This window comes from Capricornis sumatraensis, chromosome 15 (genome assembly GCF_032405125.1).
Source record: "Capricornis sumatraensis isolate serow.1 chromosome 15, serow.2, whole genome shotgun sequence".
NCBI classification, from domain to species: domain Eukaryota; kingdom Metazoa; phylum Chordata; class Mammalia; order Artiodactyla; family Bovidae; genus Capricornis; species Capricornis sumatraensis.
Window position 1 is genome coordinate 34674074 of NC_091083.1, and position 12819 is coordinate 34686892.

The 12819-nt window shown below is 36.0% G+C and overlaps 1 protein-coding gene across 3 annotated transcripts in view; it reads right to left on the reverse strand.

The window, feature by feature from the left end:
• Positions 1-6436: 6436 nt before the first annotated feature.
• TRDMT1 (tRNA aspartic acid methyltransferase 1) overlaps positions 6437-12819 on the reverse strand; it is a 60423-nt gene continuing 54040 nt past the window's right edge. For all 3 annotated transcript variants that reach the window (XM_068987496.1, XM_068987495.1, XM_068987493.1), the window contains 3 exons: positions 12311-12368; positions 11154-11283; positions 6437-6537 (listed from right to left, as the gene is read on the reverse strand). In XM_068987496.1, coding sequence (XP_068843597.1) covers positions 6437-6537; positions 11154-11283; positions 12311-12368 — 289 coding nt within the window. The remainder of the gene's footprint in view (positions 6538-11153; positions 11284-12310; positions 12369-12819) is intronic.

Below are 12819 nucleotides of genomic sequence, written 5' to 3' on the forward strand. Positions count from 1 at the left end.
CAGCTCCAAACCACTCTCCTCTTTTTAGACTCTTCAGGTGATCTCATCCGATTATAGAGCCAACTTGGCTAAATAAACATGCTCCATATTTAGACTGTTACAATTTAAATCTGCCCTGATATGAACAAATATACAAACAAAATAAAATATAGAACAAATAATTGAAGTGAACAATGAAACCAGAGTATGTACAAGCAAATAAATGAGAACACTCTAGGGCTACAAAGAAGAGTTCTAGGAGAAAAGTAACTTCCTATCTTTCTTTGGGTGTGCGAACATTTCTATCTAAATTCAGATTTATAAAAAATAAGATTTTGGAAGCAATAATAATCAAACATGGTATAGCTGAGGGAGAGTTATAAGTGTTGGCTATAACTGAAAGTAAGACTCAGAATCTACAGTAAATATATAACAAATTTATTTGAGAACATGAGAAATAAGCCAAAAAAGTTCTTTGCATGTGTTCATATTTGTTGAACAAATACATTTAAAAAGGAATAAACTCAAAAATCAGGACAAAATAGTTTGGATCAAGGCTGTGTAAGATTTTGAAAAATATGAGTATCTTACTGTAAAATATCCTTAGAAGTCAAAGAAGTAGGTTAGAAAAATGGATTAAAAAAAAAATACACACATGAAGTTTAAATTTTTAGTAGCAAGGTGAAATAATAACAGGATAGGAAAAATGGTGTAGAAAGAGTGACCAGTATAATTTAAAGTTGAAGAAGGTAGGTTTCTTACTGTTCTTTAATAAAACAAGCAAAGAAACTTTGCCAAGTGAAACATTATAGGCGTAAGTAGGCATCCTGGTGAGTATAGTGAAAGGAGAAAGAGACAGTCAGAATAGAGGTGGGTCAAAAAAGATGCATTCTAAGAAGGTGACTGACAGGTGTATCCAGCGTATTTTGACATCAGAAGCTGAGAAGAGACTCCAGTACAAGGAGGTTCAAAGGCTGTCTTGATAAACTAGTTCAATCACAGGCTGTTAGAGAACTAACTTTTGAAAGCTGAAGAGTCAAAGCTATTAGTAAGATAGTTTGCAGTTGGTGGCCTCAAATAATCACATAGATTTAAGCTGAAAACAAAATTATGAAAAGTTACCCTTCTTTTCAATAACATAACTAACTCAGGAAAATATTCTTTTGCTGTCAATATGGGCTTAAAGATAGATTCTTATTGTGTTATCTTGGCTTATCTGGGAAGCTGTTAATTCTAACTTTTGATTTTAAATGATAAAGTTATCAAAACAAACAAACAAAAAAGAAACCAGACCCACTTTATTTTGCAGGCAGACGAGGCAGCTGGCCTGCAGAAGGCATCCTTCAGTCCATGGTTGAGGTTGGCTCAAATGGCAGCTGCTCCTTTATTCTGGATTGTTAAAGCTAGAATCAACCAGTTTCATTTGTCTTTAGCATCATTCTTCTACCCTCAAAGCTTCCAGTATGATAACTGCTGACCCCAACTAGTTTGAGGTTGGAACAAAAGACAGACTGTGATTTTAGGGTAAGGAATCCTACCCAGTATCTCAAAAAAAAAAAAGAAAAAAGAAAGAAGAAGTGAGAAGTAGTCTCTCAACTTTCACAATTTCAACTACTGGTTTGTCTCTTTAAAAGGCTCTGTCTTGTGAGGGGAAAGTAAACTGGTTGGTAGTCAGAGGTATTCTCTCACTTTCAAGGCACAAGGCAGTGCCTACTGTGCAGGTCTGATTTTAATAGCCAGAACACAATGTCCAGGCACTTCTGAACCTGAAGAGAGTCAGCCGATCCCTCAGTACCAGCCATCATCCGGCTCTACTATCTGCCAGTAAGGATTCTTAAGCTCTCTCTCCTATGACTACCTAACTCCTCTTCAAAATCACTTTCTAATATGATTCATTCTGTTTATATTGATTTATTTATCCCATGCATTATATTTGAGTGTGGAGAACTTACTAAAAATTTGAGGCAGGTAATGGTCATTTAAAAGAGCATGCATGATGTAAAAGGGAGAACAAAAATCCATTTCCTGTTAGAAATGGCAGAGATTTAATTACATACAGTTCTTTTTAAAAGGAGAGCCTTTTTCTAAAATATTGAAAAAGTTTACAGTAAGTCTAAATATCAGAATTTTCAAGGCAGATTTTATGCATATTTACCATCAATAACATATAGTGGGCATTCAATAAAATGACAAATTCTGAATTATGCATGTGTGTATATGCTAATTAAATGAGAGTCTAGTAAATAGATACTAGTAAATAATGATACTCACCAGTGGCTCAGACTGTAAAGAATCTGTCTGCAATGCAGAAGACCCGGGTTTGATCCCTGGGGTTGGGAAGATTCCTGGAGAAGGGAACGGCTACCCACTCCAATATTCTTGCCTGAAAAATTCCATGCACATAGGCTATAGTCCATGGGGTCGCAAAGAGTTGAACTTGACTGAGAGACTAGCATTTTCAATTTTTATGAGTTTTGTGAATGCCAATATCTGCTGGATCATGGAAAAAGAGAGCTCCAGAAAAACATCTATTTCTGCTTTATTGACTATGCCAAAGTCTTTGACTGTGTGGATCACAGTAAACTGTGGAAAATTCTGAAAGAGATGGGAATACAAGACCACCTGAACTGCCTCTTGAGAAACCTATATTCAGGTCAGGAAGCAACAGTTAGAACTGGACATGGAACAACAGACTGGTTCCAATTGTCACCCTGTTTATTTAACTTCTATGCAGAGTACATCATAAGAAACGCTGGGCTGAAAGAAGCACAAGCTGGAATCACGATTGCCAGGAGAAATATCAATAACCTCAGATATGCCGATGACACCACCCTTATGGCAGAAAGTGAAGAGGAACTAAAAAGCCTCTTGATGAAAGTGAAAGAGGAGAGTGAAAAATTTGGCTTAAAGCTGAACATTCAGAAAATGAAGACCATGGCATCTGGTCCCATCACTTCATGAGAAATAGATGGGGAAACAGTGGAAACAGTGGCAGACTTTATTTTTTGGGGCTCTAAAATCACTGCAGATGGTGACTGCAGCCATGAAATTAAAAGATGATTACTCCTTGGAAGGAAAGTTATGACCAACCTAGATAGCATATTTAAAAGCAGAGACATTACTTTGCCAGCTAAGGTCCATCTAGTCAAGGCTATGGTTTTTCCTGTGGTCATGTATGGATGTGAGAGTTGGACTGTGAAGAAAGCTGAGTGCAGAAGAATTGATGCTTTTGAACTGTGGTGCTGGAGAAGACTCTTTAGAGTCCCTTGGACTGCAAGGAGATCCAACCAGTCCATTCTGAAGGAGATCAGCCCTGGGATTTCTTTGGAAGGAATGATGCTAAAGCTGAAACTCCAATACTTTGGCCATCCCATGTGAAGAGCTGACTCATTTGAAAAGACCCTGATACTGGAAAAGATTGAGGGCAGGAGGAGAAGGGGGACGACAGAGGATGAGATGGTTGGATGACATCACCGACTTGATGGACATGAGTTTGAGTGAACTCCGGGAGTTGGTGATGGACAGGGAGGCCTGGCATGCTGTGATTCATGGGGTCGCAGAGAGTCGGACACGACTGAGCGACTGAACTGAACTGAACTATACTTTCAGTTCTAACTTAAAGGCAAAAATCACCATCTGCCCATGGATATATGCCAAGATTTTTCCACAAAGCTATGTTTTATCTCCTAGTTTATAAGCACAAGTCTGCACAGAGCCTTTATGTGTTTATACCTGGTACACTGTAACTTAACAGAGATTGTGCACCATTGCACAATGGGGCAAAGGACACTAAAATTAAAGCATAATCACAGTAAATCTCTGAACCTTCTTATTGGTAAGGATCTTTTCATCAGTGAGCAAAGCCTAGTGAAAGTGTGCCAAAGTGGTTTCAGATATGTATACTGTTGTTTATGAGACCTGTACTGAGCTTTTCTTTAAACACATACACAAAATGTAGACAGTGACAGTTGACATAAACATGCACTGGCCTACAGTTTCCTTAGACCCATATTTATCTATGAGTTCCTCTGAAAAAATGGTTATGGGGAAATGCCTTTTTTAACTGTGGTAAAATGCACATGAAAGTGGAAGTCACTCAGTCGTGTCTGGCTCTTTGCAACCCTGTGAACTATATAGCGCATGGAATTCTCCAGGCTAGAACATTGGAGTGGGAAAATGCACATAAAATTTGCCATTTAAACAATTCTCAAGTATTCAAGTCAGTGGCATTAAGTACGTTCACACTCTTGTTCATTCACACTGTTATACCATTCTCCATCTCCACAACACTCTCCCCTCCCCAGAAGCCTCCACATCCGTTAAACACTAACTCCCATTTCTCTGGTCCCCTGAACCCTGATAACAACATCTCTGTGAACGTGATTCTTATATGTACTTCATACAAGTGAAATTATACAGACTTTGTCCATTTGTGTCTGGTTTATTTCACTGAATATAATGTCTTCAAGGTTCATCCATGATGTAATGTATCAGAATTTCCTTCTTGCTTATAGCTGAATATCATGAATAAGGCTGCAATGAACACTGGCATACAAATATTTGAGTGCCAGCTTTCAATTCTTTTGGTATATACTTAGAAGTGGAATAGCTTTATTATATGGGTAATTTTATGTTTAATTTTTTTAAAGGAATTGTCAACCTCTATAGAGGCTACATTACTTTACATTCCCATCAGTAATACAGAGGGTTTCAATTTTTCCACATCCAGATGATTGTTTTTTAAGAATAAATATCTCATCTTATTTTTTTTTCATTTTTGTTCTACCTGTCACTTGCTTTTATTACTAAAATCAAGATCACAGAATTTACGATGCAAGATTTAGTCGGATTAGAGCCCTAAATCCAAGAATGGAAAGGGAGAGACAGAGCGTTTTAAGACAGAGAAAGTTGAAAGTTATGTTATTTTTAATTGTGGTAAAATGCACATAAAAGGCAAAAGCAAGCTCTGAAAATAGCAAACTAAAGGTAAGTATGTACCAATGAAGAAGGGACGGTGAATTCTGTCTTTCAGAAGCAAGCAGAATTAAAGAAATTAGATAATGTGTACCTAAATTTTTCATCAGTATGGCATACTGATGGAAAGGTAATCAATAACCTAGGATTATTATTTCTGACATTTTCTTCAGACTATTGCAAAAGGTGAGTGATAATTTATTCTAAAATATTGTACACACTTGTTTATATAATATAATGTTTAAAAAATTGAAATTAAATAAAATTATTCAATATTTTAAACAGGCTAGAATCCTCATTTTAGAAATAGGATGAATCGTCTTAAAGTAAAATGATAGATTCTTAAAGCAAGCAAAGAAGAATTAAACAGCCTCTTGATGAAAGTGAAAGAGGAGAATGAAAAATTTGGCTTAAAACTCAACATTCAGAAAACTAAGATCATGGCATCTGACCTCATTACTTCATGACAAATTGATAGGGAAACAATGGAAACAGTGAGAGACTTTATTTTCTTGGGCTCCAGAATCACTGCAGATGGTGACTGCAGCTATGAAATTAAAAGATGCTTACTCCTTGGAAGAAAAGCTACGATCAACCTAGACAGCATATTAAAACACAGAGATATTACTTTGCCAACAAAGGTCCATCTAGTCAAAGCTCTGGTTTTTCCAGTAGTCACCTATGGATGTGAGAGTTGGACTATAAAGAAAGCTGAGCGCCAAAGAATTGATGCTTTTGAACTGTGGTGTTGGAGAAGACTCTTGAAAGTACCTTGGACTGCAAGGAGATCCAACCAGTCAATCCTAAAGGAAATCAGTCCTAAATATGCATTGGAAGGACTGATGCTGAAACTGAAACTCCAATACTTTAGCCACCTGATGTGAAGAACTCACTAGAAAAGACCCTGATGCTGGAAAAGATTGAAGGTGGGAGGAGAAGGAGACAACAAAGGATAAGATGATTGAATGGCATCACCAACTCAATGGACATGACTCTGAGCAAGCTCTGAGAGTTGGTGATGGACAGGGAAGCCTGGAGTACTGCAATCCATCGGGTTGCAAAGAGTCAGACATGACTGAGCGTCTGAACTGAAAGCAACTTTAATTAACATACACAAATATATAGTATCAACTTTATATACTATTTTATAATACTTTATAAAATATTCATGTAGACATTAAAATTCTAATGTTTCTAAACTTGTCTATACCATAATATTATAAAGGGAATATTTAACATATATATTTACTGCTTTCATATGAAAATATATTCTCCTGAAGCATAACAATAAGTTTCACCTTAAAAAACACAGTAATATAAATTTAAGGAAACAAAATGGCATTTTCCTGACCAACCCAAACTTCTTATTAAAGAGAAAGATAATTTAGTCAAATTTTGTCAAAATTAACTCAAAAAAGAATTTCAAAATTACTATCTGGATATGATAGAAAACTGTGACCCTCTTTCAGAGTTATTTAAAAAATTAGTCACATAGGATTTTGATTAATTTAGCTACAACATGCACGTTGAGACTATTTCCAAGTAGACGATAACGCTGTTTGACAGTTGTCATCTCAGGAAATCCTAGAAAAGAGAGATAATGATTTATAATACAATCATTTGAAATATTAACTTTCAGAGATAAAAGGATATATTCTTTAGTAAAGGCATAGTGGTCCCTGGTTGGGGAAACTATTAATAAGATCCAGCATGCCATGTGGTGTGGTAAAAAAAACAGGAAGTAAAAAAAAAAAGCAAAGTATTCTATGTTTAATATTTATCTTAGTACTTAATAACATTATGTATTAACAATATAATGTGTACTGTATACAACTATAAAATATAGTGCAACTCAAACTTCAAGCATTATCAGTAAAAATCAGCTGATCCAAGGGTTACTCATGTTATAACATGTACCAATAGTTCATTCCTCTCCATGTCTGAATAATATTCTATCATATGGATATACCATATTTATCCATCCATTGATTGACAGGTATTTGGGTTTTTCTCAACTTTTTTATTATTATAAACATTGCTGTTATGGACATGAACATATGTATGCACATGTAAGTTTTTTTTCAATTCTCTTAGATATATACCTAGGGGCGACTGTGGAAAAGTGAAAGTGAAAGTCGCTCAGTCCTGTCTGACCGACTCTTTGCGACCCCATGGATTATACAGTCCATGGAATTCTGCAGGCCAGAATACTGGAGTGGGTAGCCTTTCCCTTCTCCAAGGGATCTTCCTAACCCAGGTCTCCCACACTGCAGGCGGATTCTTTACCAGCTAAGCCACAAGGGAAGCCACAAGGGAAACTGCAGATCATACCGTAACTCTATGTCTAACATCCAAGGAGCTGCCAGAATGCTTTCTAAGGCAGTTGCACTACTTTATAGTCCCACCAGTAGCGTACAGGGATCTGATTTCTCCACAACTTGTCAACACTGTTATATTTGTCTTTTTGTGAAGTGCTATCATACTGTGGTTTTGATTTACCTTTCCCTAATATCTAATGATGTTGAACATCTTTTCATGGGCTTATTGACCATGTATCTATTTTCTTTGGAGAACTGTCTATTGAAATCCTTTGCTCACTTTTAAACTGGATTATTCTTCTTTTTATTGTTGATTCATGAGACCTCTTTCTAGCAATATATTCTGGATACAAGTCCTTTATATTCTGCTTCTACAAACTGAAATTCACATAATGAAGTTCTTTTTGCTACATTCTTTTTCAAAGTGAAATCCTCTGCAGATAGTATATTTGCTGGAACAAAACCTTGCACATACCACCATAAAAGACTGTCCAAGCATAAGAGTGGACACTAGAATCTTAGTTACAATCCCAGAATTTCACATTAAGAACCCTTTGACATAGCAATTAAAAAAGCAATCAGTTAATAAAGGAAGTAATTAAAGAGCATTACAAAAGCAAAAATGGGGCTTTCCTGGTGGCTCAGTGGTAAAGAATCCACCTGCCAATGCAGGAGACAAGCGTTTAATCCCTGATCCGGGAAGATTCCGCATGCTGCGGAGCGACTAAGCTTCCGTGCGCAACTATTGAGCCTGTGCTCTAGAGCCCAGGAGCTGCAGCTACTGAAGCCCTCACACCCTAGAGCTGGTGTTCCCCAACAAGAGAAGCCACTGCAATGAGAAGCCTGAGCACTGCAACTAGAGAGTAGTCCCTGCTTGTCACAACTAAAGACAGGTCAGTACCGCAACAAAGACCCAGCTCAGCCAAAATTAAATAAATAAATTTATTTTTTAAAAATTTCAAAGCTTGCTCAAGTTGCTTCATCAACACTAGACATTACATTACCTGCAATAAAATAAGAGTGATTATCATAATAAAACTATAGTTGCAATGGTGCCCACATATAATTCCTATCATAAAGATAATGTCTCAGGCAAGAACATTAGTCATCTCAGAAGTTATTTACTTCAAAGTAGCCAGAGGCAGAAATATACCTACAAACAAACTTTAAGACTATCCCAGGGATGGTCCTTTGTGATATCAAGATTATATCAATGAGGAAGACACGTCTGAAAACAAGCAAGACTGTAAACGGAGGGAAAACATGTATACCTACGGCTGATTCATACTGATGTATGGCAAAAGTCATTACAGTATTGTAAAGTAATTATCCTCCAATTAAAATAAATAAAGATTTAAAAAAACCCTATATATATAATGCATACATATATACACATGCAATATATACATGTATGTGTTTCATATATAGGAACAAAACTCTAAATTTGTTTATGGAAAAAAATACCTAATTTTTTTAAAGTTAAAAGGTGACTTTTAAAAAACTTAGGTACATTAAAAATAATAACTCTCCAAGACAAAGAAACCTAGAATTAAGAAGGTCAAGATAACAGCAATTATTCAGTAAGTAAAGGTTAGTGTCTGTCTCCTCCAAAGCCTGCTATCTCATAAATGCAGGCCACTGGCCACAAAGAGAAACAGGACAACATGTGCAGGAGGATCGATGCAAAGCCATCACTACCGTGGACAAGTAGCTCCAAGAATGCCCATTCTGGACCCAGGATTAATGATGTCAGAGGCCCATGTGAAGGACAGGCCCGCTCGGTGGTGACTACAGGATCTTGACTGACTACACACATCTATCATTTTAAAAGAAGGTTAAGCAATTTGCCAATGCAGGGGACATGGGTTCGGCTCCTGGTCTGGGAAGATTCCACATGCAACTGAGCACATGCGCCACAACTACTGAAGCCTGAGCATCCTAGAGCCCAAGCTCCCAACAAGAGAAGTCACCACAATGAGAAGCCTGCCCACCGCAACACCGCAGCTAGAGAACAGCCCCTGCTCATTACAACTAAAGAAAGTCTGTGGAGCACCGAAGACCCAGGGCAGCCGTAAACAAATAAATAAGGTTTTCTCGTACGTATTATATATTTTCAGAGAACTCTGAAAAATCCTATTTTACCCTATTTATTTCTTTAAATACTGAGAAAAAGTGTTTATGAAATAAAGGCTATAACATCTATCATTTAAAATATAAAAGCACAAATTTTGTATTAGGTATCAGATAGTTTGCAAACATGTTACATATGTTAATTCACTTACCTGTTACAACAACCCTATGAAGTAGGTACTGCAATCACCCCCATTTTACAGACACATAAACTAAGGCAGAAAGTGACTTAGGTAGAGCTAAAATTCACGGTCTGTCTGACTCTGGGGTCTGTGCTAAATTTCATTATTACCAAAGTGACTACTACTACTTGAAAAAATAAACACTGAACTAAAACTTAGAACTTAGTTGCTATTAGACAGTAAATCTCTTTTCTCTCTATAGTACTATGGAAAGTACTTTTGATGACTCATCCTAAAAATGAAAGATAAAAAAGTAACCAGGACAGTAGACTGGGAAATAAATTTCTGAGTGCAATTCTCACTTCTTTGTTTGATGATGTTCTCATTCACTTTGTGACATAAACTAAGACAAGGGAGGTCTATGTTTTCTTAAATAACATTCCCTGGGATAGTTCAAACTGAATGAGATCACCAAGAAAAAGGCAGAGAGGACAAAATAAACCCGGTTGCTGTGATTCTGCTTAGAGAATCAATTACCAAGAGGGTAGTCAAATTCTATTGGAGTTTGTTCTCAATGCAAAAAAAGATGCATTCCAAACCTCAAGTGTAAATCCATTATTTAGATTTTAAAACATGATCTATTTAACCCATGATGTTCTTTAAGAATAGTACTGTGGTAATATTATAAGATTAGATTTAGCAAAGCTTGGCTTTTCTGTAGTCAAGCTCCCAGTAAGTTATCAAAAACACATTTCCTCCTTGTAAGGAAATGTGAGGGAGATCTGTCTCTCCCTTCCCATGAGTTAGGTGTGAGGGACACCCCTCACCTCCCTCTGCCTAGGAAACCAATGGCATGCACAGGGTGAGAGCCCCTGTGCCAAGGAAGCAGGGTCAGGGAGAGGCAGCTGCTCTAAGAGGCAACCCAGTCTCCTGATACCACAATCCCTGGCCCTCCTCAATGACAAAAGGCATCACGGCTTCATCTTTCTCACTCTGGAACCCTATGTTCATTTTTGTTCTTGAGATTCCATCTTCAGATTCTCTAATTTGGTGTCAGTTCTGGGATCTGTGCTCCCAAGTCACCCTTGATTTCCATTAGCAAAGCTCCTTCCTAGAGCACCTCTCCACTTTCTCTTTTGTCCACTTAAACCTTGTAGGGAAGGAAAAAGGTGTCTAATTGATAAGAACGTACCTCCTAGGAGAAGAAATACAAATAATATACCTCCCACTACACACATGTAAAAATAAATTCCTTACTTGTCTTTTAATTTTTTTTTTTTAAAGACAATTCTAGGCATTCTTTCACAACAGCTAGTGTTGGGTTATATGAACAGAACTCCTAGAAGCAAAATATAAATTTGAGAAAGAGATGCTATTAACAACCATTTGTGGGGAAAGTTGAGGAATTGCTGATTTGGCCTTTCTGTTCCTGCATTGAGTCTGAAGGGAATGGCAGGTTGTGGACAAAAGCAGAAATAGGAGAGAAGATGTCAAAATGGCCCAAAACAGGAGAGGAAGTGTTCTCCACCTCTGTCTGGGCAAGAGTTTATTCATAATTCACATAGGAGGCCCTAATGAGTTCGGAGACCATTAATACATGAAAGCTGGGGTCCGCATGTATCCCACATACCAAACTCTGGAGGAAATCCAAGGAGATTTGCTATTTCTTTAGGAGTGAAAAATCGAAGTTGAAGCATTGATAATCTCATTATCTTTTCTTCTGGTGACAAACTGGTAAGGGATTTGTAGATATTCTCAATCTGTAGGAAAACATCCATGATAACTAATAAGTAATACATAATTAATAGAATGCAATTAATTTGTTAAGATAATATCACCTGCTGTGAGGCAGTTTAAAAATGGTGAACATATAGTCCACCATAACACACAGAAGCCCAGGGTAAAAAGTCTGTGCAATCAACTGTATAACTGGCTCTTCAAGGGTAAGATAAACTCTGAAAACAAACAAAAGCTTGATATTGAACAGATCAGGGTATTTTCAGTGTGTCTGTCATTTTTAGTCTCTCAAAAATTAACTCACAAGAATATAAATAATAAATAAATAACAACATAATGTAAGAGAAAAATAGTGAAAGGAACTTGGTCAACCAGTAAGTCAGTTTTACAAAGCAGTTATTTGAATGTTTATGGTTTATGACTAATTTTATCAAATTAAGACATTTTCTTAAAGTGACAAAATATATTTAATAAATATGATTTCTCTAATTCTGACATTTGTTTGCCTCTGATATGGTTTTTACCATGGGTAAATTTTATTAACAGTTAAAGAGTTTAAATCAGCATAAAAGAAAAGAATGTGATTTCACTGCAGAACTATTCAGATGTATATAAAACTACAATACATCAAGCTTGTATTCAACCATGACACCACAGAGAATTTGCAATTGAAGTATTAACAATTGCTAAAATAGATTTATTTTTCCCTAAAAGGTATTTTTATAATACGTGCTCCAGAAGAAGGCTCTAATATTTGTGTGTAATCTTAGAGAACATTAACTATTGTACTCTGCATTTCAAATTACCCTCTATGGAGTATAAAAAGAAGGGCAAAAGGTAAGAAAAAAAAGTAAAAATATAAAACACTTCTTTACATATACCCATACCTAGCAACAAGAAGACTTATTCTATAGTAAATAATTATTATACACATATTCATTCCAATTGAATATGTAAAATTCTTTTAACATTCTCAAATTTTAAGTAGTAAATAAAATTTTATTTAAAAATATTTTCAAAATATTTAAGTCCTGAAACTATGCACAGTACCTGCACATCCTCTGTTGTCTGCAACACAGACCCTGTCCCTTCTATGTAGCGTCCATAACTGAAAAATTAACACAAATATTTTGTAACACTGCTTGTAATGATATATTTCTTAAATATTTCTTGAATGAATCGATTTTATATAGCTACATCTTTCTGAAATATTCTGAATAATATCACATAAATATGCTTTGTAATTTAAAAAAATAGATGAAAGACTTAAAATCATCTTTAAACTTCTCAGACACTGAACTTGACAGTTTTTTGTTGTGTAAATAATATCTGCATTATGCATCACTGTCATTTTTATAAAATGTCAGCTTTTAAATGTTCATCACATTTAAATGCACAGGAAGTATGCATTAGTTACAACTTTTATATCCAAATACTATTCAGTACTAACATCCCTGACACATTAGACCAAATGTTATGAAGGGAAAATGAATAGCAGCTATTTTTCTTCAGATGCCTGAACCATCATTTCTTCTCATGAACCCAAAACCCTATTCTCT